Source organism: Caenorhabditis elegans, chromosome X (assembly GCF_000002985.6).
Source record: "Caenorhabditis elegans chromosome X".
Classification (NCBI taxonomy): domain Eukaryota; kingdom Metazoa; phylum Nematoda; class Chromadorea; order Rhabditida; family Rhabditidae; genus Caenorhabditis; species Caenorhabditis elegans.
The window spans coordinates 4,131,351-4,158,042 of NC_003284.9; the positions used below are offsets into that span (position 1 = coordinate 4,131,351).

The window sequence follows — 26,692 nt, forward strand, 5'->3', positions numbered from 1 at the left end:
TTAGTAAAATTTTGACAAAGCCTAATATAAACTTTCGACGTGGTAAAAACATCCGAATGTTCCTGTGTTTTTTTTTAATTTTTCTGTTTTTCACTCCCCATTCTTATCAAACAGATAAAAAATGAGACAAAATGATATGAATCAAAAAGTTTCTCATTTGACAGGTGACGTGGTTGAAGTGTGATCTTATTGCTCTAGTCTAAATATACTCACAACGCATGTGTGATGCGACTCCTGTCTATATTGTACTTTATCCCAGAAACTTCCAATATGTAGGTCCAGTGTAAATTTAGTGAACGGACTTTGAGTTCCACAGCAAAAAAAACCAGTTGCAAGATTTTAGCTTGTTATTTGATGATTTTTAATTTCTTCATAAAGTAAATATTGTTCACATACATTTTAATGAAAATTGGTCGTTCTATAAAACACCACTGGTCAGAGAATGTTTTACAATTAAATTCAAAGAACATTGATTTTTTTATGAATTTTTAACTACCTATTATATTTTTGAAGCAGTTTTCTCACTAGCATTACACCACTTTTAATAAAACTGGAAAACAAAAAAAAGTATCACTAGGTCATTCATTTAGCAGGAATTTAGAACATTCAACTTTTCTAGCTTTTTGTTGTAAAATTTGGAAAATGTGGAAAAATGCAATATATTCTTCTAAAGTAACATTTTTTAATGTGGAATGTTTTGTCATTTACGGTGCACTTACGGAACTACAGACTATTACTGTTTTATATTTTTATGGAACATTTTAAATGTATGAAAGTCTTCAGCATTTTAAAACTTTAAAAACACCACACTTTTGTTGTATTTTCCATCAGTGATCAGAAAATGCTTCCGAAATTGTATGTGTTCTTTGGACCCGATTACTTTTTGAGTCGCCCACAATCCTGAGAACCCGTCTACCAGTTGTCAGCAGCAATTGGTACAACGTCCACTAAAAATGAGTCAAAGACTAAAACGTAGCAGAGATCTCAGATCTGTATCAAAAAAACAGCGTCATAGATCTTTTATCTTTCTCTCATTGTCTTTTCCAATCACTCGAGACTCTTTACTTCCTGGCACACAAACTTCAGCTACTCAATATGAATCAATGAAACAACTTCCCGCTATATGAACCACAGTTTCGGCGCGTCACACCGTCGCATTCTCATCGAATAACACTCGTCTACATGTGATTACAGCATGGAATACGAACTGGGTGGAGCGAATACAACATGACTGATCGTTGTCACTTTTCATTCGCCTATTACATTAGTGATCTGTGTTCCGACTAAATCATTTACAATGGTCTTCCTTGTTGATGAACATTGCTTTTTGTTTATTCTCCGTTCTGTGGGGTTTTCTTCTCGTTCGCGTTTAGCAGACACTTTTGTTGATAGTTCTCAAAAACGATATTGCAAGGTCATTTTTTGTTGTCGAAAATGTATGGCAGGTGTGCATCAACGATCAGAATGAGAAAAAAAGTTAGACAAATTACAAGTTTTTATTGTGCAAAGTGCATTTCGAATGATGTGAAATGACGTTAAAAATTCAAGTTTTCAAAATAAATTTTAAAAATAGAAATAACATTCTTTAAAAAATTCCGGGTTGAAATCCATGTCTATCTTTTTACTTTTTAAATGCCTGTTGGTGAAAAAATTTCCGAACCAGAAGTCACATTTTTGCTGTAAGAAATTGGATTTTTCTACAATTTACTTATGACAATTATAAAAACAAAATTTTGGATATGATAGGTTTGTTTGAATAATTTCAGTGCTATAATTTTGTAGATTTTCTAAGCAAACGTTTGTCAATATTCAAACAATTTTGGTACTGTAGATGTATCCTAAACTAAGACTTTAAGAATTAACTATTTCTAAACTTATTTCAGCTTAAGAATTAACTATTTCTAAGCTTACCAAGTAAAAACCCATATCACGTTCAATTTATGTGGAGATATTAATAATAACTTTATTATTTTCAATGAGAGCATGCAATACACAAATTTCTAGTCCATTTTGGTAAAAAAACATTAAAAATTTTGTAAAGTTTTTATAAAAATAACGGTTATCTAGAAAATCCAGATAGGAAGTTCTGTAATATTTATAAATGTTTCTTAAATTCAAACTTTGAACCTAAGGACACCTTCAAAGCTGTCTTCAAAGTTCAAACCATCATTTTTTTTTTGAAAAACACTCCAGTCCTCCTAGTCAGTTGTTTCCTGCCGCTCTATCGCATTTTAGAAGAAACAACGCAAGTTGAAGATAGCGCTGACAGATAACCATTTTAAACCTTTTTTCCTATTCAAATAACAGATTGTTATGATTTTTTCGTTCAGTTAACTTATTCAAAAATTAGTGATCGTGATCAAAAAGTAGTTCACACCATTCAATATTTAATTTTTGATGCAGGTCCGAAGTTTCGCGAAGAATCGGCTTGTCTTCCCATTTTTGATGATTTCATACTGATAAAACGTTATTGAAACAAGAGGAACAATGTTTTTGTTTTTTTGAAGATGTTTTTTGAGATCATAAGGTTACAGAGTCTCCAAATAAAAGAGTCAAGGAGGGTGACTGAAAAATACATCTGAAATGTTTTTAAAAAGGAATTTTTGAAATTCCAGCATGGTTTCCAAACAACTGAGAACACATTTTTTAAGGCAACATGTTTTTTAAGGAATTTTTTTTGTTTTTTAAAGAGTTTTTTTTAATTTCTAAAAATAAAAAAATTTTCCATTCGTCTTCATTTGAATTTATTTAAACCCATATATTGAAACTCCTTTTTCTTCACTTCATTTTGTCTAATTTCCTTCGTTTGTTTTCTCTTGAAGGTCCCATCATCAGAGACCACAAAAATATGAGATGCACATCATTTTCACCCTTTTTTTCATTCAAAGAATTTTACGACAAATGTTACTTTGAGCTCTTTGTTCGGTTTTTGGTGTTGAATGGAAACTGACAATGATAAGTTATCATATTTTGCCTTTAATTTTTGAAAGTTTTTGCATGATCATGCTCTTTTCTTTAATGCTTTTAGTATTATTTAACGTACAGAAAAATAAGTCAACTGCCTAAAAAATATTTTTAAATTTTTTTGCACAAAAAATGATTCTTTTTTTTTGAATTTCCTCTTGACTTAGCATCTTGTTATTTTTTCTCACTTTCTCGATTCAATCGTTCAGTTTTTCACGAGTTTTTGTTTAAAAATTAATCTGAAAATTTACGAAAAACTGGTAAATACAGTTTTTCAATTATTTTTTAAATGTCGGCCAGAAAGTGTTTATTTTGATAATTTTCGATTTTGAATATGTTTCAATTATTTGTATTTGAAAAAATTCTTAATGAGACCACATTTTTGAATATAATTTTTTTAGAATTTCATCAAAACTTTGACTGAAAGTTTTTAAAAAGCGAAGAATATTTGGAGATTTTTTATGATGGTATTCGGTCAAATTAGTCTATAGTTGTATTTAGACTTTTTTTAAAATTGAAATGCAAATATTTAGAATTTGTTATATTTTTTTAAACAACCAAACTAACCCCTACTGACACTACTTCCCAAGTGTTTCTTGTTTTCAAATGATTTTGGTAACGTAGACAGCTTTGGACTGGTCATGTTTTTTGTTTTTCGCAACACTACACTTACACTCAACTGGAACACCTGTTCTTTGTACCATTCCATTCGCACCCACTTGGCGGTATTTTCTCTCAACTTATTATTTCTGCGTATTAACTTGTTATTGAGAATTGATCATTTTACTTTTGAGATTTTTAAGAAGAAAAATTTGCAGTTAAAACTTCACTCGAAAGCTTCAAAAATGAACTCAATTCTACACGACGGCTTTTTTCATCAACACGATCACCATCACCATGACGATCACCACGACCAGCACCAAGAAATTAATCTTTTGCAGCCACCGGTGAGTATCTTTTTTCCAGTTGTTCCCTCTTTCCTTCTATCGTTTTAATGTTTTCTTTTCTGTTTTCCGTCCGATTCTTTTTTTGTTCAAAACGAACAATGAAGCTATAAAACGAACACCGCGGTCGGTTTGTTTCCATTTGATTTCACAGAAAAGAAAACATTCATAATCGATCGACCTATGGTTTTTTCCCTATCAGTCTACATTATTTGAGTTGCAAAAAAATATATGCTAATAATTTTTGCACAAGATGGTCGAAGAACATATGATTGGGTTTAATTTAAAATAAAATAAAAATGCAAAAATTTTTGTACTTTCATATGTATGTAAACAAGGAAAGATTTTTGTAGATAAAATTTGATAATATTTCAATTAAAAAAAGTTATTAAAAAGCATAGCTATAAGTTATTAGTGTTCCACAACTGTAGCAAAAAATAAAATTAAAACTTACATTATTTTAACTATAACTTGCAAATAATGTAGCTGTATACATATAATCTCAATTATTTTTCGAAGTTTCTATAATTATCAAAAAATAATTAAAGTTCCATGTATGTTGTTCAGTTTATTCAAAAAAAACACCATTTTTCAAAAAACATATTCTTCCAATTAAAGTTTTGGTAATTTTTGTTTGAAACCAGTAAACATGGCGGGTAGATTAAAATAAGCTGAATTGTTTTTTTTTTTTGCAAATCTAGGTATTTGTGTAGTAGATGAACCCACAATTATATTAACCTTTGTAATAATCAGCATGTGGGTATATATTCAAAAAATGTGCTCAATTTTTTAATCATAAACTATTAATTTTTAGGTCAAGAATACAAAGAGGCGAACGTTTTCTTTTTTTTTTAACTTTAAAATAAAATTTTTCTGTACAGCTATATTATGGGCATTTGAAGTTAAAAGTATTTACAAACTGAATTTTAGAAATTAAGAAAGAATTTGTGAGCCTCAACTTTAAAAGTTAGCGCGGAAAGCTAAATTTTAAAAAATTGTTCAATATTGAGTTTCTATTTAGAACTCACAAAATTTCAAAAAAGGAAATTTGATTAGGTATCACTTATACACTGATGTTTTTCCACTTTTAATACACTTACCATATCAATTTTATTCAAAGTATAATCATTTACTATATATAAAGCGCTTATTCTGTGTGTCCATAGTTTGTAGTCTATGTAGTCTTTGTAGTCTGTGAAGTTTTGGCTTCTGGAGGGATAGTGAGTTGGGCTTAGTGTAGGGATATAGTCGGGGTACTGTAGTGGTACAATAGTGGTACGGTAGGAATACTGTAGGGTTACGGTAGTGTCATAAAAAATTAATTTTCAGCCCCAGAAATCGGGGGCCGCGCCGAAGGTGCGGTCCACGGCTGGTTAGTATATAAGACTACTTAAAAAACATCTGAAATCTCCTGATGACTCAAATCACGAGGAAATTTCAGAAATTATCTATGGAAACACTATATTTTCATTGGGTTTCAAAGTTCACGTAAACAAAAGCCGACGGCACAAAACGTGCAAATGTTTATTTTCCCTGCGAAGTTTGTTCAGCAACCTTTTTCGACTTTGTTTTGTTTTTGCAAATTAGTATTTTTAGCAATCAGACATCATTTCAATATCCATTTTCTCCCTCATTTTCTTCTCTCCCCACAATAAATCAAATATTCAGAAAGTGTGTCTCCGCACAATGAGCAAAAGCGACCCGCACCTCGACATCCCACATCTACTAGTCAGCCAGGACGAAGGTAGGTACACAGTTCGAAAACTACAAGCTTTCCCATACTTGTTGATGACCTTCGCCGCACTTTTCATAATTTTTTGTTATTGTCGCCCTGTGCGTGTGTGTGTGTGTGTGCCACGGCCGTCTGCACATGGTCGCCTTGTTTTTTGTCCTCCACCCTCTACACGCCCCGTTGTTTTTTGTCAAAACAGAACCTCGAGGTCTGGCTCTTTTCACTCCTTCATACTGATTTTCGCATCAATTCACGATTCATCCGATTTGAAATCGATTCCAATCGGGAATTTTAAGATTTCAAATAAACTTCATTCCAAATTCACCTCACGAACTGAAATTCAAATTCCACTTTGCTTTCGACCACACTTTTTTTGATCAGAAGCTGAAATTCGCTGAAAAATGGACCCAAAACTTCACAAATTTTTGATGGCCAATCATTTTTCGAAACATCAAGAGTATTCTGGATGTAATCTCCGATAAATATCAGATCCCTGTTCATCCCCTTATTTACCATTTTCCAGCTCATCCATCTCTCAATAAGATCATGTCTAACTTGCAACATGTGCATGAAGGACTCAAGACTCCGGTCTCCTCACATCCAAATCTTCAGGTAATTTGAACTTTCTCAAATTTTCTAGAACAAAAATAATCACGCGTGATTGCGAAATAATGGAAAGAAAAATTATTCTTGTTGACACGTTCGCCTTTTAAGTAAGACTAAAGTTCCTCCGTTAAATTTTTAATTTTTTAGTTTCCTAATAATCTTCGGAGCTTAATTTTTGAACTTTTATTGGAAAAAAATTGTGGCAAAAATTCTAAAACTTGATTCTGAATTACTTTGCAATCAAATTTTTTGTGATTTTCAGTCGCTCCGCCGAGAGAACGAGTTCCAAGACAAGAACGTCAGGTCAGTCAATTAATCAAAAACTGGGCCCCCATTCCCTTTAGTTCCTCAATCTGAGTCTCCCCATGAATGTGTTTATCGGAAATATGGTGACGAAGGCATAGGAAAATAGCTTACGCAGACGCCGCGACGAAAACTGAGTTCAAACAATGCTTTTTCTGGGGCGGGCAAGAAAATAGGGAGAAACCCTCTAGGTCTGAATTGGGTACAAATTCAAATACTTTGGCGCCTTCACTATTTTTCTCAGTACTCTTTCTTCTTTTTTTTCCAATTATTTTCAAATTAGCCTGTACTTTTTGTTGTGCTCTACTGGCTCTTCTAGTATTTAAAGGGTGCGAATTGCTCTGTTTTTGCGAATATTCTCTGTCCCATAAATCCAAATAGGCCTATTACACTATTGTATTGTACTGTAGAGCTCGGTCATCCAAAATAATTAAAAGTGAATTGCCCTGTTTTGGAGTAGAAAGTATTGTGTTTTTCAATAACAAGACAACTGTAAAGATGACGGTTTCTAAACATTTGGGACTTTTATAACAGCTGTACCCAAAAATATTTTCGTAGAGTTGAACTCATCAGGTTAGAAAACATTTTAATACTGTTGTACTAATATAAAAAAAGTAGTATTGAACCTGATACCATTCTATTTGAGGGGTTATCTTTTATTTCTTGATTCATTTGATTTTCAAACATCTTAACTAATGCATATCCTAATCCATATTAGTCATCGGGTTACGCAATCATTCTAGATTTTTCGAGATAAGATTATCTCGTTTTCAATTTTCCATAAATGTATATAAGCACTCTTCATGATTTATTTTCGAAAAAATCCTTTATAATTTTTGCCAGTTATGGTCTCCTACATTTCATCAAATGAATGCCCTTTCCATCTACTGAGTTCTCAGCAGTCAATGATAAGTCGAAATCATTCGCCATCATCTCCATTGAGAAATTTATTTTTCCAAAAAAAAAAAAGATCATCTTCTCTCATTTCTCTTCCCTTAAACCGCACCCGACGTCTTCTTGCTGATTTTTCAAACCAATGACGATTGATCGCAAGACGATTAGTCCAGGAAACCCCTTTTTTCAAGGCAGTTATATACATCGTAGACCGCGTGGGACGAAGAAGACGACCACGACGAGTACAATGATTCTGTGTCGTTGACAGAATGTGAAAATTTTTAGATAAACACCGGAAGTTGAAGATTTATGTTTTATCATCAACACAACGTTCGCTAAATAATGATACTTCTGGAAGAGAATTTGCGAATCTTTTAGAAATAGTTGAATGATCAAAGGCCGTGGTCAGCTCGTGCACTTTTTCCAACAAAATCTAAACATCTTGGTCAATCATGTGGTCAAGATTGAGATGATCTTCAAAGTGATTCATAAACTTTCAATTTAAGAGATTTGATCAAACAAAATAATTTTTGAGGCATCAGTGAGATTCTAAGTATTCTTAATGGGTGTTGTTCTAGATAGACAAATCAAAATTTTCAGTAAAAGTCCCGTATGTTTGAAATGTCAATACTTAAAATATGAGTAGGCTATAAAACTCAACGGTACCTTTTTTTGGATCGACGAATTCCAAAAAAATGGTAAATCATAGATTTTTCCAAACGTCAAAAAAGATTTAAATCCTTCATATGATATTTGATCATTGTGGTTCTTTTTTTTTCCTTGACTTCATAGTCGTCAGTAATCCCTCTATCATTTCGGAGTCTATAGTTTGGAATATCAGGGTCAAGCGGTTTAATGGTTTGATCTTGCTCCTCGTTTTGCTTGCTCATGGCGCGGGCGCTGACCTGGTCGCTTGCCTTTTGCCTCCGTGCTTCTCCTTTTTTCTGAGTCGCTTCTTCGAAAAAAGTTTTCATTGTGCACGTTTCATTCGTTCTTGCCCTGCTCTGACAGCTGATTACGTCTGACTATTTGAAACGGAGTGTTCGTTTTTTATTGTGTTTGTGTGTGTTTCTTTTTCTTTTACAGTAGGCTGGTTATGTGGGTTTGATCGCGAATTTTTTCCTCCCTTATCTTCTTATCTGCAAAAAAAAGTTGTGAACAACAACAAAAGACTAAATCGACGACAGCGGAAGGGGTATCCTCTCCTGATGTCTCAGCGTGGCGAGAGAATTGCATCAGAATTATCTTCGTAAATCGTGTCATATGTTCGATATCATATTTTTGCATCAGAATGCAGAAAAATATGAAAAATTGTGTTAAAGATCGGCCGGCCCAATGCATAGAACAATGAAATACCTGGGTAAATAACAATCCGTTCTGGAACCGAAAACTAATGTGTGGCCCCCGGGTGTGTTGTTTTCAATCTCTTCCCTGCAGTATTCAGCTTCCTGGTTTGAATCCTTCACTGCTTTCTCTTGCAGGTCGTGTGTATGTGTGTGTTTTTGCCAAAAAAAAAAGTCATCACATATTTTCTGAGTCAATAGAAACACCTCACACATTCCTTTTTAGTACTACGTGTGTTTGAGTTGTTTTCATTTTACTTTCCGATCGAGAGAATTTCAACTTTGGTACACTTACTGTTAGAATGACTATACAAAATGCTAAACTTTGACGTTTCACAAGAAGTTTTTTTCCTTAATTTTTAATAATCCATCAAAGTAATTATAAACTTAGTTTAAGATAGAGTACGACCTGTCTGAAAATAATTACAAAAAATTCCTACAATTCAAAAGTCGGTAATCACTCAGTTAATGCCACTGTTATGAAAGTCGTCGCATACTTTTGTTTAAACAAATAAATTCCAACATTACAGGGTTTCGAACATGCCACAGTGCTATAGTTTTCTCAAAAAGTGTTTAAAACTGAGTAATAACCACTTTTTGAAACTAAATAAAAATGTTTCAAGTAATTTTTTTTGTAAAGTTCTACTTTGATATCTTGTCATTATGTCGCCATAAAAGTGGTTTTTAACAATTTCCCTACTGGCGCAACTCCAGTTTTAATCGTTAAGACCCTAGTTAAACTTTCGTCAGAAAATGTAAAATTTCTGTCATTTCTGCCCTTTTTTCTGCAAAACTTTTTTTGCATTGCGATAAAAGTTTCCATGCACCTTCACTCCTTTGCTCTTTCTCTTCACGTCTCTTCTTCCCACTTGAAAAAAAACGTTGGTAAATTCATGATGCACCCAAACGACCCCTGCCTGAGTGCAATACGCTCATAAAACGATCGTATTTTCCAAAATTTCCGTATTGAGTGATAACAGATAACAGAAGTCTGATTCCCCCAAACTGCGCAAAGAATCATAAATTTCGACAAATTCGTTTCCTTTCTCTCGCCTCACAATGTCTTAATTTTTCCCATATCAATTGCAAGGAAAAAGAATGAGAGAAATGTCAGTCTAGGAAAAAAGGGTAGTAGTCTGTCAACAGGGTAATTTTAGTGTTTTTGCTTTGTCGACGAAACAGAAACACGCTGTTTGTTAGTTTTCCTGAACAATGATGCAGAGATAAGCAACAGCAGGCAAGAAATTAGAGACCAATTCAAATGGGACACGCTTCACTTTGTGATCTCTTGTTCTTTTAGTGATCATTACAATAAAAACAACAAATTGAGTTACATGCAACACTGATAGTGTGAAAACAACAAAATTGTGTAGTCTAGGGTTTTTACATTCCAATATTTTACTACCAAGTTTTGAATTGAACTACTGCCAGTTTAAGGCAAAATAGTAAAAGTGAAATTTTTGAAATTTTTCATGTGCATTCAAAAAGTGACAAAAACTCAGTCATATTTTTGGAAGCCCCCAAACGATTTTTAAGCTTCAATTATGTTATAAGTACTTGCATCTGAGTACTACAGGGGGTCAATCCATCAGCAATACTTAAAAGTTCTCGAAAGGCCATATTAAAAAAAAAACTTTGGAAAAACATTTTGAAGTTTTTCTCGAAAAGTTCGGCAATGGTAGATTATTTTTAATATGTTAAAAAACTTTTCTCTTAGCTAAAATTATTCTTTATTGAAAAATTTTGAATGCTAACAACTCAGTCAAGAGCGAGTCACGGCAACTTGGTCCAAAACCATTCCTAATTAGTAAATCATTACTAAATAGCTTAAAACCATTGCTAATTAGCAAAAAAGGCTAATTAGCAATGATCTTAAGCTATTCAGTTATGCTTCACTAATTAGGAATGATTTTGGACCAAGTTGCCGTGACTCGCTCTTGACTGAGAATAATTTTCGAGAAGTTTTCAAAAACATGAATTTCGAAATTCGGTTTTTCAAAGTAAAGTCTATTTTTTCAACAACAAATTCCCTTAACTTAATAAGCTAGAAATGTTTCAACACCTTATTCTTTCACCTGATCTCTGCAAGAACACCTGACGACGAAATCAGACGCCACGTGAGTCTGGCCGCCCGGATGTTTCGTCACAATACAAAATGTCACGCGATGTTTCCATTTGCACGCACACGTACCTCCACGGGAGGTGTGTCCCGACCCGACAACTTTTTAAGTTGAGACTGATGTCAGAGAAGCAAAGAAAAGCGACCACGTGGGCCCTGTGGGTTCAGCATACACTCAGGATACACTGTGCGCGATGTAGGGGCGGAAAAGCAGTCCGTTGGGAGATAATTTAGGATGACAACTCCGCTCCGATTTGTTCAAATAAACACACATACACACACACACGCTGCGCCACCGCTCGAAAATAGACCAGAAAAGCAGAGTCTTTCGAAATTTAGAATTTCTCATCATTTCCAGTATGACGTCTCATACTTGGAAAGAAAAACGAAAAAGAGTCATCGTTGTGTTTGTTTTTATTTTCGGTCTCTTTTGAAAATTCTTCTTCTACTGTGTATTCCAACTAGACCCTCCCCCAGAGAAAAAAGTCATATTCGTTTTTTGCACGTCGCCGGCCGGGTCACGAGGAACGCGTACTCAGAACGTTCTCATTCTTATTCTGCTTGAATTGCATCATGCCACGTCACGCCATGTTTTTCGTCTGTTGTAATTGAGTTTCCGTGCTCGAGATACTTCTTTACTTGACGAACGCCAACTGTTATCACAACTGCTTTCTCCCCCCACCTTCTACCTTCTACCACCCGCCGAAAAAAATTTGTTATTAATCTTTTGAACTTGAATCTTCTTTTTTTTCTTTTTTTTTCTGTAACAGCTTTTATCTTTTCTGTTTAAAGTAATTCTCCTCAAATCCGTCTGTCTTCCGAAACAAAATTGATAAGAAAATTACCTCTCTCATTATCACTTCAGAGGTTAAGAGCCAAGTATAGAGTGGCAGTGCGTGGAACAAGATGACAGAAGAGTTGTTGTTTTGATCTTTTCATCTGACAAATTACCGTTCTCCAAATTTCAACAAATCAACGAACGAGAGAGTATTTCATTGACAGACCATCGGGGGCCTTAACACGATCATATGTCTCCACGTGGGGGGCGCCTTTTCACCGCCTACATATAGAAAGAGAAGCCGGAAAGGAAAACTAGTCATTGCAACGTTGAAATACCTCTTTCCTCTTTTTTATTCACTACACCAAACCAGATAGTCCAGATTCCAGAACACTTTCCTTCTCCTTCTCTCTTCTACACCCACGTGTTGTCACTAGTCTTCAGTCTTCCGCTTTTGCTTTTATTGACGTTACATAGGAACACGTGCAGTTAAAAAAAACAACAGCACCACTGTTTGATGTTCTGGCCTACGTGCGATTTGCATAATGTATCCCATAGCAACCAAGTGTGATATTATATATTCATGTAGTCTGTCACGAAATGTGTTCATGGTTTTTACACGATAGCTTCTGTGAAATGAAAATTGAGACCAGAAGCTCGATGATTTTTGCTCCATTTGGGAAAAAATCATGTTTTCAAAGAGAACCCTTATCTAAGAATCAGAAGTCAGAGTGAAAATCTATGAAAAAAGTTATTATCGGGAAAAACATTTGATCATAAATGTTTTATTTTCTCTTAAATTTCCATCATAGCTGTTGTCATTTATAACGTTCCCTCAAGAAAAACAGAGGAGTCATGTTTACCAGGTAGATCAAAAATGGCTATTATGAAAAATTTGTGAACGTATGGAAATATGAGTAAAATTTATTATAGAAACTTAAAATTGAATTTCTAGTTATTCGTTATTAGGCTATACTCCGTTTTAAGTTCAATGTCTAATCCCGTTGGATGTCTGCCGCTGTAACTGTTGCTAGAGTGACAATCTATAAACAGTTATTGTCAACTCTTTTTTTTCAAGATGTTACTTTAAGATACTCTAACCTAACTGGAAATAGTTTTTCGAAGTTTCTTTGTCCACCCCAAATAGGCTTGTAAGTCAATTAGGTAACCAATTGAACATTCCAAATCATTTTTTGACCCCTATTTGAGAAGTCAAGAATTAGTGTCGTCACAAGGGAACCAGTTAATTGGTCCCTGAGAACGGTGACATCACCGAGGCCGTACACAGCGCCACACTCACTGTTTCTGATTCCTGATGCTATTCACCTAACGAATCCGGCTTCGTCTGTGCAAACATTTCGCATTCCACTCCCACCACCCCCCACTAAACGGCCCTGAATCAGTCGTTTGTTCTCGCCCAATTTGACTCCTTCCGCCGCCCTGAATATTGTAGTTTGAGTGGGTGTACCGAACACGGTCGTGTGACTAGGTGACTGACTATTCGTCCGGTCTGGTTGGGGGAAGAATCTAAGTATACCCATGACGTGGCCGAATCTGAGTGCGGGAAAAAAAATCACAAACGGAGTGACGATAAAAGTGGAAACTTTTCAAACTGTGTCGGTACTCCTGTGCACCCAATGTCAACCTTACATCTAACATCTTATCTCCTATGATTGCTCTTTCTTTTATCAATTTTTTTCATGTTGGCATAAAGTTTAATGGGTAATGTCACTCAAATCACTAAATCAGCACTTTTCCTTACAATTTCACGATCAGATTGCATAAGCCTGATGGATAAACATTTTATGGTTCCTCAGTGTGAAAAATCTCAATATCAAATAAGCTTTCCGATCGGTGTTGCATTTCTTGTTCAAACAGCATCCTGCACCACCCACAAAAGAAAAGCCGCGTGGAGAAAGTTTCAGTTTCAATAGGATCCTTTTCCATGAGCGCCGGCTCCACTCTATCTCTTTGACCTCAGTTTTTTGTGGGAGCACACAATGGCTACGACACAGACACAAATCGGACTCGTCCGAAACCACACCACCTTCTGTCTCTATCTCCGTTTCTTTTTTTCTTCTTCTCCAATTTTCTCGCTCCTGCCCCGCCGTCATGTAGAATCATCCCACGTGGGGATGGCCTCTGCCCGGAGAAACATGATGATAAAAGAAGAGATCGCAGATGTCAATGAGGGTTTTCCTCGGGCGCCGGTGTCATTGAAAACCTTTAACTCTTGCGTCTTTATTTCTCTGCGTTATACAGAAAAGTTGGCCACTCTAATAACGGCGTCGTAGCGCCTCATTTTCTCGCCTGGCTCCACCCACAGTCCCTCCCCAAATCGAAACTGCTAGCTATAAAACGGTCTTCGAACGACAGTTCTTATCGCATTCATCCTCCTTTGGCTAAGTTATTGATATTGATATTATTTGCGTCTAGACATTTCAAATTCCACAAATCACCAGAAAAAATGAACTTCGTTGGAACTAATCAACTCGAGACCGGCCTCCATTTCCCATGCAGGTAATACTTCTGAGAACCGCCGGCTTTATGTGATTCAAAACAAAACGCTGCTTTTTCTGCTTTTCCCCATCAGTAATACACATCCCCCCTTCTCCTTACTCCGCCAGCATAATGTGGCGAGAGAGTGTGGGAGGGTTGGCAGTATGCCAAGAATGCGCGTCGCTTGCAACAAAAATCGATTCTCGGAGTGCGGGGTGACACAGCAGCCCCCTGGCTGCCTCTTTTTAGCTGTTTCGTCATCTTTTTTTTTCATGCACTATACTTCTTTTTCCGCGCCCAAAATTGAAGACAAGTGCTTTTATACTAAATTTCCCGCCAATCCAAACTAAATTTATATTTTTTTATTATTTTTATCGCCTAGTCAAGTTGGAACCTTATCACTGTCCCACCGCTCAAAAAATAAAATCAAAGTTTACCCTGAAATGTATTGAACATGTTTTGTGTTTCTGTTATCAAAAAGAAAACATTGTTCAATTTTTCGATCTTTTAGTTTTTGTATTCTCATTTCTTTATCCAAAACCGTATTGGCGGAAGACTAAAGAGCAGATGCGTTGGTCCCGCCGATCTCAGCGAATATGCGCAGATGCATAGATAATGAGAGACCTGTCTGAAAGATAAAGATGGTCAGGCATTATTGTATTCACGTGAAATTGTAATATGATTCACCTGTCTTCTTCGTGCAGCATCACCCACTTTTCATTAGAATTTCCCTCGTACTTTGACCCAGTCAGAAAACTACCACACACACATTGTCTCAAAAATTGGCCACGCCTTCTTTCCTTGTCTGCAAATGATCTTTTTATACCGCCTCAATGATGGTCTTGAATGAGATTTAGATCACTCTGACTATTTTCTAGTTTTGATGTTCAATTATTAACTTTTTCCTTTTTTCAGCTCGGCAGCTCTGCTGTCTCAAGAGAGTCTTCATCAGCCACCACTTCGCAAGTCCTCATCGGCCATTGACTGGAACGGCGCCGTCGTCGAAGCTACTCGCAAAACTTCTAGGGTTCGCGAATTTCACCATGACACATTTCAGTTTGACTAGCAACAGCCCTAATAGGGGACTGCTGTCCAAAACTTGAGTGATAAGTACGTACTTTCTGAAAATACTTTTGCATTGACCTTGTTGCAATGTTAGACCAAAAAAAAGTTGAACTTAAAAAGACTGACTGTGAAACGAAATTAACATTAATCCTTCATTTTTCAGCAATTCGACTGGCAAACCGCTTTGTTCGACAACAGCCGCAAGACCAGCTTCTCGAACCTCCAACCATTTTCGCAAGCACAACAGGGCGGCTTGGTTATGAGCAATCTGGATAATAAGCAACAAGGAATGTCCGTCGCTACTGCAACCATGCCACAACAGCAGAATAATTTTGCTCAAACCCTTTCTCAATCGTCAAGCACTGCTTCTGCTCCAGCACCAACAAGTGCGCCAGTCACAACTCCAGCTCCAGGATCAAGGGTTAGTAGTTTTGAAATTACAAAAAAATTTATGGCAACTTGGAAACTAAAAACTGGAAGCGTGTTTATGTTTCTAATATTCAAATTTCTAATATTTCAGGGAGCTGCCTTGTTCGGAGGAGTCTTCCACCGTGGATTCTTCTCGAAGCCAGTCGAGCGCACCGAAGAGGAAAACTACCGTTACTTGATGGCTCTTGATCGTTAGAAGATTCACCTATTGGATCTTTACTCTCTGCCACTTGCATCACACAAAAATCATTTTCTTCCATGTTAACCTTCCTTGTCTTATTGCCCCCCCCCCCCCCCCCCCCGCCTACTATTTTCAAAATTTCCTTCCCTTAACTTTAACTCGACCCTACCCAGATCTCCTGAGAGGGCAAAAAGAATGAGACATTACTAATGATCACTGTTCCCAATCGTCCATCCTGCATACCTAACCAGACCATCTTACCATGTGTCTCAGGTCACACCGTTGCCGTTTTGCGTTCCCCATATTGCTACTGACTTACGAGTGTGAAGAGACCCATTGGTAAAAGAGGAAATCTCTGTTTTTTTTTCTTTTTTTCTTTGTTTTGAAATATTCGTTACCCACTGTTTTAGGACGAATCCCATTTTTTTCGATTTTCCTCTTTGTGATGCTATCCACTTTAGGATAACCCGAATTATTATTACTTCGCACGGGTCTGGGGGTAGCACCAGGTATTCTTCACCTGTCATATGTATAATCCAACCGCACACCAATCACCTCATCTGCTCTTTTTATGTCTCCTTCATGTTTTGATTCTCCAATTTGAAACCAAAATAATACATATTTTATTCCCCGAACACATGCAAACTTGTCAGACATGTTCAATGTAGAAAGTGTCAGAAAATGATCAACAGCCTTTAATGACGGAGAAAACGTTGATACAAACACACGCGTAGTTACTTTTTGCCTTATGTTATAAAAAAGAAAATCTCAATTTGAGAATATTCTAAAAAAAATGTTCAGTTAGAGATAATACCAATACTTGAATTTTGAGTTAAAACTGTCGAATTGCCATATTTGCCGAACATCTAAAAAACGCTACCAACTATAAATATAAAACATTATAAAATTAATAATATAAACAATAAAACTACCACCTATTAATTTTCAATTTTTTTTGCCGATTAACAAATTAGCTTGTTTGCAAATTTACAAGTTTGCTACCACAAAATAATTTGAGATGAATTGCCAGTTTACAATTAAAACCACAATCAAATAAAAGTTATTAACCTTGTTTTCAAAAATTTAAACCGCTAGAAAAATGTTGGTAAATTTGTTTAAAAGTTTTATTTCAAAATGTGTTAATTAAAATTTTGGCAAATTTAAGAAATGTAAAGCATTTCCACAGTTTCAGACCGCTACAAAGTAAAAAATTGTTAAAAGCTTTTTTGGTCAATTTTTTAAATTATAATTGGCAAAAAAACTCCAATTTTGAATTTATGATAAATTTAAAATTTTAACAACAAAAATGTGAAGAATTTCGGATACTCTAAAAAATATTTATAAAAACCTTCAATAATGTCATGTTTCATTTCACATCCGGAAATCGCGTTGTACAAAAATTGAAACCTGAAAAATTGTAACAATTAAAAAAATCTGAAATATGCCCACTTGAAAATTCATTTACAGTTATCACATATGGCAATTGGAATTGAAAATAATATTCTGAAACAACGCAGCGTTGTGAAGTGGAGCAAAAGACAATTGAAGAAGAGATGAATGGAAAGTGTGAGTTAAGGACAATTATTTGATAAAATTACAAACTTGAATGAAAAGAAAAAGAACCAAAGAAAAAATGAGAAATATATCTGAAACCGTGATCAACCGTTCAATTTATCAAAAACGGCGGATGGCAAATCAGTAAACATATCTAAACACAGGGCTAGTGATAGAAATGACGAAAGAGATTTTCACTTGCTTTGTCCAGAAAAAAAATGGATTGCTGCAAAGAAGACAAGAAAACAACAATTGTTAAGAATGAGCTTATAAGAATATTGCATTGAAATTTTGAACAAGTAGTTTACTTGGGAAGAGGACCGGTCAAAAACAGCTTCTCCGTTGGCGACGAGAAAATTGGGCTGGTTGTGTAGTGATTGATAAGAGCATTCATGTCCACAAACGTTCGGTTTCCAATTTTCAGGAGACCATCCACGTTTTGCACTTTGAAATGCTTGTTGCGTTCGATTCCGCGCATTGAGATCGACAAGTCTCCAGGCTGAAAAAAATTGAATTTAATATTAAATGGTTGAAAATATCCATTTTTGGTATTGTCTTCCTAGCAATATTCAAATGGGATACTGTCAATGAAGATTGATTTTAATTTAGATTGTATTCTGATCAGAATGAAAGCGTATTAACTGTAATATATAGTTTGGAGTGAAAATGTTCAAATCAAACGCTAGAACGTTTTTTTTTCCTTTGCGGTCCTTGATTTTGGTAATTAATTTCGTAGTATCTCGGTCATTTGCTGCCATTTTTAAACTAATTGTAGCCTCTTGCCAGCCTTCATTCTTTTGGATTTTTTTTGCACTAAGTTTAAAATAAAACTAAATTTAACAACTTCTTAAACAACTTGAATCTCCTTATTCGTCGATTTTAGTTTTAAAACCAATATTAGCAACTTTGTGACTATACTTCACCAACTTTGGCAACTGTTTGAACAACTTTAGTATCCCACAACTTCTCAACCAACTTTTGCAACTTCTGAAATTGGCATTTCTAAAGTTGCTAGGAATGGTTGAAAGCTTGCGACTATTTGGAAAGACACCGTTTGAAAAATTCCAAAAAATGCTCACATTGCTCTCCGAATCTCTGACCAGAAACTCTCCCTCACGACCATGTAGTAGAAGATCTTCAGCACGTTCCCTCGAGATGCGTCCAAAATACCACGGCTGTTGCTCCATCGGAATTTCTCCGTTTCCTGAATATTGCGGTGCGAAATCTTGATGTGAAGCTTTGCTGGATGATGAGTCGTTGACCACCTGAAATGTTCTAATTGTTTCAGATTCGGGCAATTTTTCTCGGAATTTTTAGGCGATTAAATGCACTACCTCAATGTAATTTCTTGGCACAAGCCCTGTGGTTCCACTGGCGTTGCGCGCCATCCACCAATCGGGGTCATGTTCTGGATGATCCACGATTTCGAGCCGTTCTCCTTTTTTGAACGATAGTTCTTCAGATGATGATGCGTCGAACGAGTACAATGCAACGACGACCTGAATCTATGAAAATGATTATTAAATTGCATTGGGGTAAATCCTACTTCAAATGAAGACCGTGACGCCTGGAGCTTCGGCGGTGGTGCTTGCATCATTATGGGCGCTGGAACTGCTGCAGCTGCTGGGTTTCGGTTCTCAATGCTTCCCTGATTTCCGTTTGTCGAAGCTTCAACTTCCTCCACATAGTTTGACGGGAACCATCCGACTCCTCCATTCGGTGCTTCTCCCTTCCACCACCCATCTGTGCTTTTCTCGACGACATAAACGAAATCTCCTTTTGTGAGACCGAGCTCATCTTCAAGTCTTGGCTCGTAAGTGAATTTCACCACAGCTTTCGTTTTCGAGCTCATCATAGGAATCTGAAGAAAAAAACGTTGGCGGATTAAAATAAGTTATGATTGAAAAGCCTGTCAAACCTTATTGGATGATGGTGTCACCGCACAGTTGTTATTCAAGCTGAACGCTAGACGCGCGATGCCGTTTAATCGCTCCTCCTGAAAAATCAATTTCAACAACAAAAAAAGTACTAAAATTAGAGATTTTCGCTTAAATTGAGCTTTTTTTCAAAATTTTGAAGCGCCATAGAAATTTTAAAACCATTTTTCTCATTACGAAATTTGTTCATCTGGAGTCTAAAAAATTTCAATTTTCCAAAATTTCCAAAAAAATAAAATTTTCACTTTAAATAAATTGACTTTATAAAAAATGTAGAGTTCTAACACAAAAGAAATAGTGTATCGTTATGTGAAATCTCTTTTTTTTTTGGCTTACATTAGAAAATATACTATCCTAATCAAAAAGCCTCAAAATTCAAAAATAAAATTTTCACTTCAAATAAATTTATTTAAAAAAAATGTAGGGCTCTAACACAAGTATTAAGTTCGGCAAGTTAGAGGGACGACGCAGATGTTTATTGCAAGGAGGTCTTATGGCACGAGAAAAATCGATAAGGAAGTGCTCTTCCCGCCTAGAAAGCTCACAGTTTAATTAGAAACGTGATCTTAAACGGCGAAAAAAAAAACAAATTTGATGAAGCCGGAAATTCCAAGTTTTTTTTTGGAGGCGCTACGTGGCCAGTAGCAGCAGCACAGACTCAACCCGCTACCTTCAGTCAGAAATGCAAACAAAGTGAGCGGTTGAGCTCGTAGGCAATGTGCATGCAGCGCCCCACACATCGAAACACGATTTTGGTTAGGGGGTGAAGAGCGGGAGGGGCCCTCAGGCGATTGAAACGTATCGTCAAGACGGAAAAACATAGGAAGCGTTGAAATTTCGCGCGCTCTTGTATACCGAGACTGTCTCATTTGCGCCGAATACATTGTCGCGGGAGAGCCGTATGTATGTGTGTGTGTGTGATAACAGGGCAATGATAGTATGCGCCGCTTGCACACACATGCAAATATTAACGGTTTCGGTCATTTATTACGGAGTTTTTGCCTCACAAAGTTCAGCATATTTCGATTCGAAAATATGATTCGAAAAATTGAGCGTGCCGTTTTGATATTGAGAAGAAGAAAAGCAAAAAAAGTATTTTATGTGGAGGAAGGAAAACGCAAAAAACAGACGAACCTGTCAAAACGGCGAGGAGAACGGGAGAACGCGCGGCGAGGTCTTTTTGGACGGTCTCGAGCAATCAATAATCCTGGGAAAACAGGGGAAGAAGAGTTTGTTAGTTCAGACGATGCGCAGTATCTTACGCGCAAAACACTCAATTAGTTATTGTGGTGATGACAAAATCATTTTTTACTAGAATTTGGGCTATTATATCAATTTTTAATGGAAGCTACAATATTTAAAATAATTAACTTTAAATTTGTAAATGCTATTAGTTAGTTTCATAAAAATTGCAATAAAAAAACCGACAACGAGAAATATTCCTGCCCCAATATGACAAATCATTCTAGAAACTTTTATGGCATTACAAACGGAGCAAAAAATCGATTTTGTTTGCTGTATGATAAGGAAACAAAACTGGAATGTTCTGGGAAGAAAGTTAGTATATCAAAACTAGTTTTAATGTACCTTAAAATTAAAAGAAATAAAGTATCTGTTGGCAATTCTAATTAGAAGTTAATTCAAACTGTTGCTTTCGGCTGGAAGCGCTTGTGTAAATACAAATCTTCCACGTGAAGACTGGTTTTGGCATTTGGAAACAAAAAAAAACTGAGAGTGCGACATTACAGTCGATTATGTTTCGTTTAGTTGTGGCGGCAGTTTGGCGCTTTTTTTGGAAGTGAGATGGGTTTTTGTAACAAAAAAAAACAAAACGAAACACTCACCGGCTCCGGATCTGAGGATCGGTTGCGACCTCGCGCTAAGCCCTTGATTGTTCCTTTTGCTTTGTCCACAATTGATTCTTTTCGCACGTAGTTTGAAGGCACAAATCCAACACTGTTTGAATCGTTCATTACCTGAAGAAAACGGTTTTGATCCGAGGGAAAACAACGTTAAGTGGCTCAATTTATTTTTAAAAAAATTAAGGTTTGTAGAACACTTTTTGATTAGTAGTTTTGCTAATTGGTACCAGGATTTTTTTTTGAGATGTGGAGCAATGTCAGTGCAAGCTTTGTTTAAATGTTGCTAAAATGACCAACAATCATAATGAAACTCTTCAGAATTGTTTTTTGAAATATTTTAATGTGCAGTCAATGTGCAAAATATGGTCGACCAAAACGTTGACTGAAAATTTTGAAAAAATTATAAATTTTTCTGGATGTTTAATGAAAAGAGAAAATTGTAAATTTATATATGATGCTAAAATAACCAAATATTATAGAAAACTGTTCAAAAAATTTTGGAACATTTTTATTTCGAGTCAAAAAGTGGTGAGAACTTACTAATATGTAGATTTCCCCAAAAAGTCGTTGATTAAAATAAATTTCTCTTATTTTAATGTTCTAATTATGCTTAAAACATTAAAATTTCAATATAGCAGGGAATTGAACATGCGACAGTGTTTTAGAGTTCTCGAAAAGTGGATCAAACTGTTTTCACATTTAACCATTAGTTTCAGTATGTTTTCCGTCAATAAAAACTCACTTTCCACCAGTTTTTGCTATCATCTAACAGCTTTAACCGTTCGTTCTTTTTTATCGTCAACTCCTGTTCCTCTTGTGCTAAATAATCGTATTTGACGACCACATAGTCCTCCGACATTTCAAATGTCCGATGTAATACACCCTGTAAAGTGGTTTGGTGAGAAAAATTGCGAATCCATAGCAAAAAACCGAGGAGAACAAGTGGGAAAATGAAATGAATAGGGGATGGATACGCAACTCGTAATTGACGTCGTCTATTCTACCTCCTCACTACACCTACACCTGATAAAATCAACATTAGTGAGCGGAAAAAAGAAAAAGAAGGCGCACTGACGACGTACGCCACATTTTTCTAGGATATATCGGTCAATGTCAATCTGTTCAGAAGTCAGTTAGGCTGTTGGATGTTGGTAGGTCAAAGCGTGTCATGAACGGGTTCCGGAAAGTTTTTTTATTGATTCGAAAGTTATGAAAAATATTAAACTTATAGTTAGTATCAAAAATCTTTTTTTTTTCAGATTAGCACACAGCCGTATCAAGTATGACAAAAAAAGAAGAATGAAAAAGGTGAGATGTGAATAATAAGTAGCATAACGCGGGCAGCATTGCCTATTCAATAATACTATTTTATGGAGTTAGCAAACACATGAATATAGTCATAAAAAGTTGGCGAGGTAAGCAGGATTTTGTTAGAAGGCGTCAAGCGAGAAAATAACTGCAGTAGTTGGGCAGATGTACTTATGAGTCAGGATGCCTTTGAATTTTTCAGCAAGACGGGTGCACTTTCGAATGGCTCAATGGGAAAATGGAAATAATTCAGATGCCTGGCTTTGGCATATAATTACTTCCAGCCAAAGTACCAATAGGAAACCCCACATTTCCTCTGAAAGTGCAAAATCAGGTTTCAGGCAAATTTTATTTGCGCCTGTAAGCATTTCCAAATGGGGAAAATCACGCAAATGGGGAAAGTTTTAGTTAGGATTGTAAGGCCTTTATTGAAAATATATTGATACTTCTGGATTTAATGTTACCCCCAAAAGTGCTAAAGTTAAGTTGTTATATATTTTTCAGACCTCTTTTTCCTACAAATCTAGAATAACTTTTTTCAAGCTCTGGAAATATGATGAAAGTTTTAATTTGAAATTAATTTTTTTAGGGTCTCCTACAAACTTATATACTTATATACCGTTTTTAATTTAAATTTTGATTTTTTGATACTTGGTTGAATTATATTATAAAAGAAAATGCCTTATAATATACCTGCTTGTCGAAAAAGAATACCCATCGTAGTTCAATATGGCCTAGAATTTTTAGAATTTTTAAAATTTCAGTCAACACATTAAACTGCCACACTTAGAAAAAGAACAACAGGAGCGTTTGAATACATTTCTTACTGACGAGACTCCAAATTGTATTAAATTCCACAATTAAGTAATTTTAGAAATACAGATTTTCATATTAAAATTTTAATTTTTTGGAATTTTCCTTTTCAAACCAGAAACGTAATTGACTATGCTCCATTTTGCAAAAGAAGAAAAGAAGAAAAAAAGAAACAAAAAGCAGAGGAAAAACAACCGACAATTGTAGGCAACAATTGTTGGAAGAGCCCCATCGTTTTCTTCGTAGCACACACACACACACACACACACACACACACACACATTTTCGGACAGGACAAGAGTCAATGACAAATGATGGGAATTTTCGGTTTTGAATGGGGGCCAACAGGGGCCGAAATAATGCATTGGAATGCGGAGAAAAGAGAGAAAAGATTGAAGACGGATTGCCAAAATAATGTGCGGAAAATTTGCGAATCTGGCTCAAATCTCAGACTGGAACGACGAGATGGTTTGTGGGGGGATAGATGAAGGATTTACTTGGGAATTGAAAATAACAACAAGATGATCCTTTAAGGGACACTTAGCAATCTGGTCATCGGAGAATAAATATCTAGGGGGGCCCCCCGTCACCAACCAGCGCGGGTATTAGCAGCAGCTGAAGACGAAGAAAAGTAGAAGAAGTGGACGGAGGGACACAACAACAATAACAACGTTCAACCATTACCAATTATTCTGTCTTTTCTCTCACTTTCCCTTACTCACTCTATTCACTATTCTGTTCACATGGAAACACAGAGTCTTTTCAATTTACCAGTGAGTATGAATCATGGATGAATAAGATATCAGAAGAATGGGTGTTTGTAATACAAATAGGTGCATGTTGTTAAAAATGAAGTAGGCGCCTGTAGGAAAATTGTTAGAAGCCACTTTTGTGGTTCAAATGATTAAATATCATATAGTAATTTCGCTAAATTTTGACATATTACTTAAAAGGCGCATGCTGTGAATTTAGTGGTAGGTCTCGTTACGATCCACAAGTGCCAAATTTTACAGATTTGTTCATTTCGCGTAAGAAAAATAAAATTCGAAAATCTAAAATGCACAGAAAAAGCCAAACCTTAACGTGGAATATTTAGCACCAACATAGTTTCACATTTTGGCAAACGGACAATAGTATAACTTATCAAAAATTGAAACTATGCCAAATTAAAATTAAAAAAGGTCTTTCCAAAACAACACCAAAAAAAAAACAATCATACAAGTTTTATACTCTAACTAAGTTGTATTTATATATTGCATGAGTTCAAAATTGTGAAATTGCACTAGTTCTTTCAAAAACTGCAAAATTTTGGCAAAATTTGGCAATTTACCAAAACTTTAACGGAAAATTTTATGTTTTTGATTCTGATATTTGACTATTTCAGATTATTTCAAGTTTTTTTATCATTACCCCACTACCTCTAAATAATAAAAAATGGAAACATTTGTGAATATTCAAATGAGCTAGAAGAATTATTTAATTAAAACGGAATTTAGTATAAACCAGTATTAATAAAATAACGCTTGGGACACAAGATATACATTGAAAAATATGTTACTGGAAAAACATGAAACGTTAGCTTTTCTCAGAAATTGTCAAAAAAAAAAGAAATTCTCAGAACTTTCCTGTAGACATAAAATGTGTTCATTTCTGTACAAAATTTTTGAATTACTAAAATAACATTTAGTATGCAACAATTATATTTAGTCCCAGTCAGTTTAGATATGTTCCAGATTTTTACAAATGGTATATAAAAATACAAAGTTGTTCAAAAAAAAATGACGAGACATATATCAAACTGTAAAACAAAATAATTAGGAAACTAAAGTTTTGGACATATAGTGAATACTGGTAGAAAATGTTTATACCACTATATCAGAAAAAATATAGATTTAATTTATTATTCGGTCTGAAAAATGCAAAACTAAAAATACTGAAGGATGGATCGGATTATAGTTCTACATTTCGTTGGAAATAAAATTCACTGAAATAATCCTCTCTCTTTTCGGAATTCTTCAATAGTTTATTGTCTACTCTCCGCCAAAGATTTCTTCCATCTTAGCAGCGACCAACGATATTCAGTCTTGAGACCGGAATCATAGATGATACAAAAAAAGGGATAATTAGATAGAAACCGAAATTTCATTGGCATCCAGCAACAACCACCAAGCGCGCGATTGATACACATTTGAATAATTCCAAATCGGAAGGACAATGGGAGATATGAGAAGGAAGCTGGTGTAGGAACAAGATGTATTCAGAAATGGGTACGACCGGCGTTTCTGCAGCTATTTCGAATATGCATATATGATTAGAGGTATGAATTGGTGATGACCAGTTTTTATTATTTTTAAGGTAAATTATTATTTTATGAGATTTGAACGTTTTCGAAAATGATGAAGGTGATGGAGTTTTTGAAATGGTCTCATATTTCTTCTTCGCACTTGTGGTAATTTATCCTTGGAAATGGAGTGGTGAAGGAAGTGCGGATCATTATGAGCGTTTGGCATTGAAATGTGGTTGTGACCCATTATAGGAGTTTAGAAGAGAAGGAAATGTTGAAGTGGATGTTAGTCCTGAAAGGTCTTACATCTACATCTCGAGAAATGATGACATATACGCACAGCTGGTAATTAGTGCTGGCTCGGGGAAAATATAGAGAGTAAGAGGGAGGGGAGAGTAATTTAAATCTGCTCACTCTCTCTGTCAATCCTCAAATTTTATGAAGTCAAATGTTTTTGAACTCAAGGAAAAGTATGCGGTTAGCCAGAAAGAAAAGAGACTTAGAGTGCAGTCAGCTGAGCAAATGGCAATTTTGAAAAGAAGAAGAGAAAGTGCTTGAAATAGCAGGTGCCTAGAATTTTTAGGTGTCGGTGGCTGTAGCAACCGGCTAGTAAGTGTGGCAGCTGTAGAGAGACGCATACACAAAAACACGAAATTTATGGGTGAAGGAAAAAATTGGGCATGTTCTATGAGAAGTAGTATTGTTTTTTTTTGTTTCAAATAACAGAAACATATATATCTTACTGATAGAGACACCTCATCAATTCTTACTATGCAGCAGGAAGACCTTTCATCACTAGACTAACAAAACCAGTGTTGCCTTTATGAGAGGTGTGTACATGTTTACAGAAGGCGTGTCAAAAGGGTACAAACCTTTGAATGGATTACTCATATTTTTTCATTTCATGTTAACTTTAAGAAAAAGGTATGTAATAGAGAAATATTCCATTAACAAGGAACAGCAGAAGCAGGAGCAAAAAACCAAGCAGCACAAATTGGTGTGAGTGGTGTGACGCCAATCTCATCTACTGGACGGGGCTGTGGTGGTGTACCAGAATTAGTGTATGAGGGACAGGCG

At 35.6% G+C, this 26,692-nt stretch overlaps 3 protein-coding genes and 3 non-coding genes across 9 annotated transcripts; 2 read left to right on the plus strand and 4 right to left on the minus strand.

The window, feature by feature from the left end:
* Positions 1 to 3,804: 3,804 nt before the first annotated feature.
* Positions 3,805 to 16,494, plus strand: ZK470.2 (the record flags this gene model as incomplete). 3 transcript variants are annotated; one of them, NM_171661.7, is made up of 7 exons in its annotated part: positions 3,805 to 3,911; positions 5,577 to 5,652; positions 6,164 to 6,252; positions 6,509 to 6,549; positions 15,098 to 15,209; positions 15,411 to 15,668; positions 15,768 to 16,488. In NM_171661.7, 7 exons carry the CDS (start codon positions 3,810 to 3,812, stop codon positions 15,870 to 15,872), a joined length of 783 nt encoding a protein of 260 aa, NP_741760.1. The 3 variants fall into 3 exon arrangements, with proteins under 3 accessions (NP_741760.1, NP_508704.1, NP_001367743.1); NM_076303.8 differs by lacking the exons at positions 3,805 to 3,911; positions 5,577 to 5,652; positions 6,164 to 6,252; positions 6,509 to 6,549 and adding an exon at positions 14,151 to 14,203 and having other exon boundaries at positions 15,768 to 16,494; NM_001380944.1 differs by lacking the exons at positions 3,805 to 3,911; positions 5,577 to 5,652; positions 6,164 to 6,252; positions 6,509 to 6,549; positions 15,098 to 15,209 and having other exon boundaries at positions 15,537 to 15,668; positions 15,768 to 15,872.
* Positions 6,368 to 6,501, minus strand: ZK470.11. The gene has a single exon (NR_070830.1). It is a non-coding gene; the product is annotated as an Unclassified non-coding RNA ZK470.11 (non-coding RNA).
* ZK470.4 (ABC transporter ATP-binding protein) lies at positions 8,166 to 8,417 on the minus strand (the record flags this gene model as incomplete). The annotated part of the gene is made up of 1 exon (NM_076302.1): positions 8,166 to 8,417. One exon carries the CDS (start codon positions 8,415 to 8,417, stop codon positions 8,166 to 8,168), a length of 252 nt encoding a protein of 83 aa, NP_508703.1.
* An 803-nt stretch (positions 16,495 to 17,297) lies between the features above and the next one.
* Positions 17,298 to 22,093, minus strand: nck-1 (NCK (Non-Catalytic region of tyrosine Kinase) adaptor protein family). 2 transcript variants are annotated; one of them, NM_076305.8, is made up of 7 exons: positions 21,953 to 22,093; positions 21,193 to 21,324; positions 19,330 to 19,407; positions 18,958 to 19,272; positions 18,746 to 18,910; positions 18,491 to 18,676; positions 17,298 to 17,910 (listed from the first exon to the last, which is right to left on the minus strand). In NM_076305.8, exons 1-7 carry the CDS (start codon positions 22,067 to 22,069, stop codon positions 17,716 to 17,718), a joined length of 1,188 nt encoding a protein of 395 aa, NP_508706.2. In that variant the 5' UTR covers positions 22,070 to 22,093; the 3' UTR covers positions 17,298 to 17,715. The 2 variants fall into 2 exon arrangements, with proteins under 2 accessions (NP_508706.2, NP_001361996.1); NM_001375010.2 differs by having other exon boundaries at positions 17,303 to 17,910; positions 18,746 to 18,916.
* A 1,515-nt stretch (positions 22,094 to 23,608) lies between these two features.
* Positions 23,609 to 23,673, minus strand: ZK470.9. Its single transcript, NR_070831.1, has one exon. It is a non-coding gene; the product is annotated as an Unclassified non-coding RNA ZK470.9 (non-coding RNA).
* Positions 23,674 to 25,526: 1,853 nt separating this feature from the next.
* On the plus strand, positions 25,527 to 25,660 carry ZK470.8. The gene has a single exon (NR_070832.1). It is a non-coding gene; the product is annotated as an Unclassified non-coding RNA ZK470.8 (non-coding RNA).
* Positions 25,661 to 26,692: the final 1,032 nt, after the last annotated feature.

Bases quoted from the DNA above. Each gene is read 5' to 3' on its own strand.
- nck-1 (NM_001375010.2), bottom strand. From the start codon at position 22,069: ATGTCGGAGGACTATGTGGTCGTCAAATACGATTATTTAGCACAAGAG. The intron at 19,408-21,192 runs GTGAGTGTTTCG...TTGATTTTTCAG, and splicing joins GATCCTCAGATCCGGAGCCG to GAGGAGCGATTAAACGGCAT. The intron at 17,911-18,490 runs GTGAGCATTTTT...AATTTTTTTCAG, and splicing joins TCAGAGATTCGGAGAGCAAT to CCTGGAGACTTGTCGATCTC.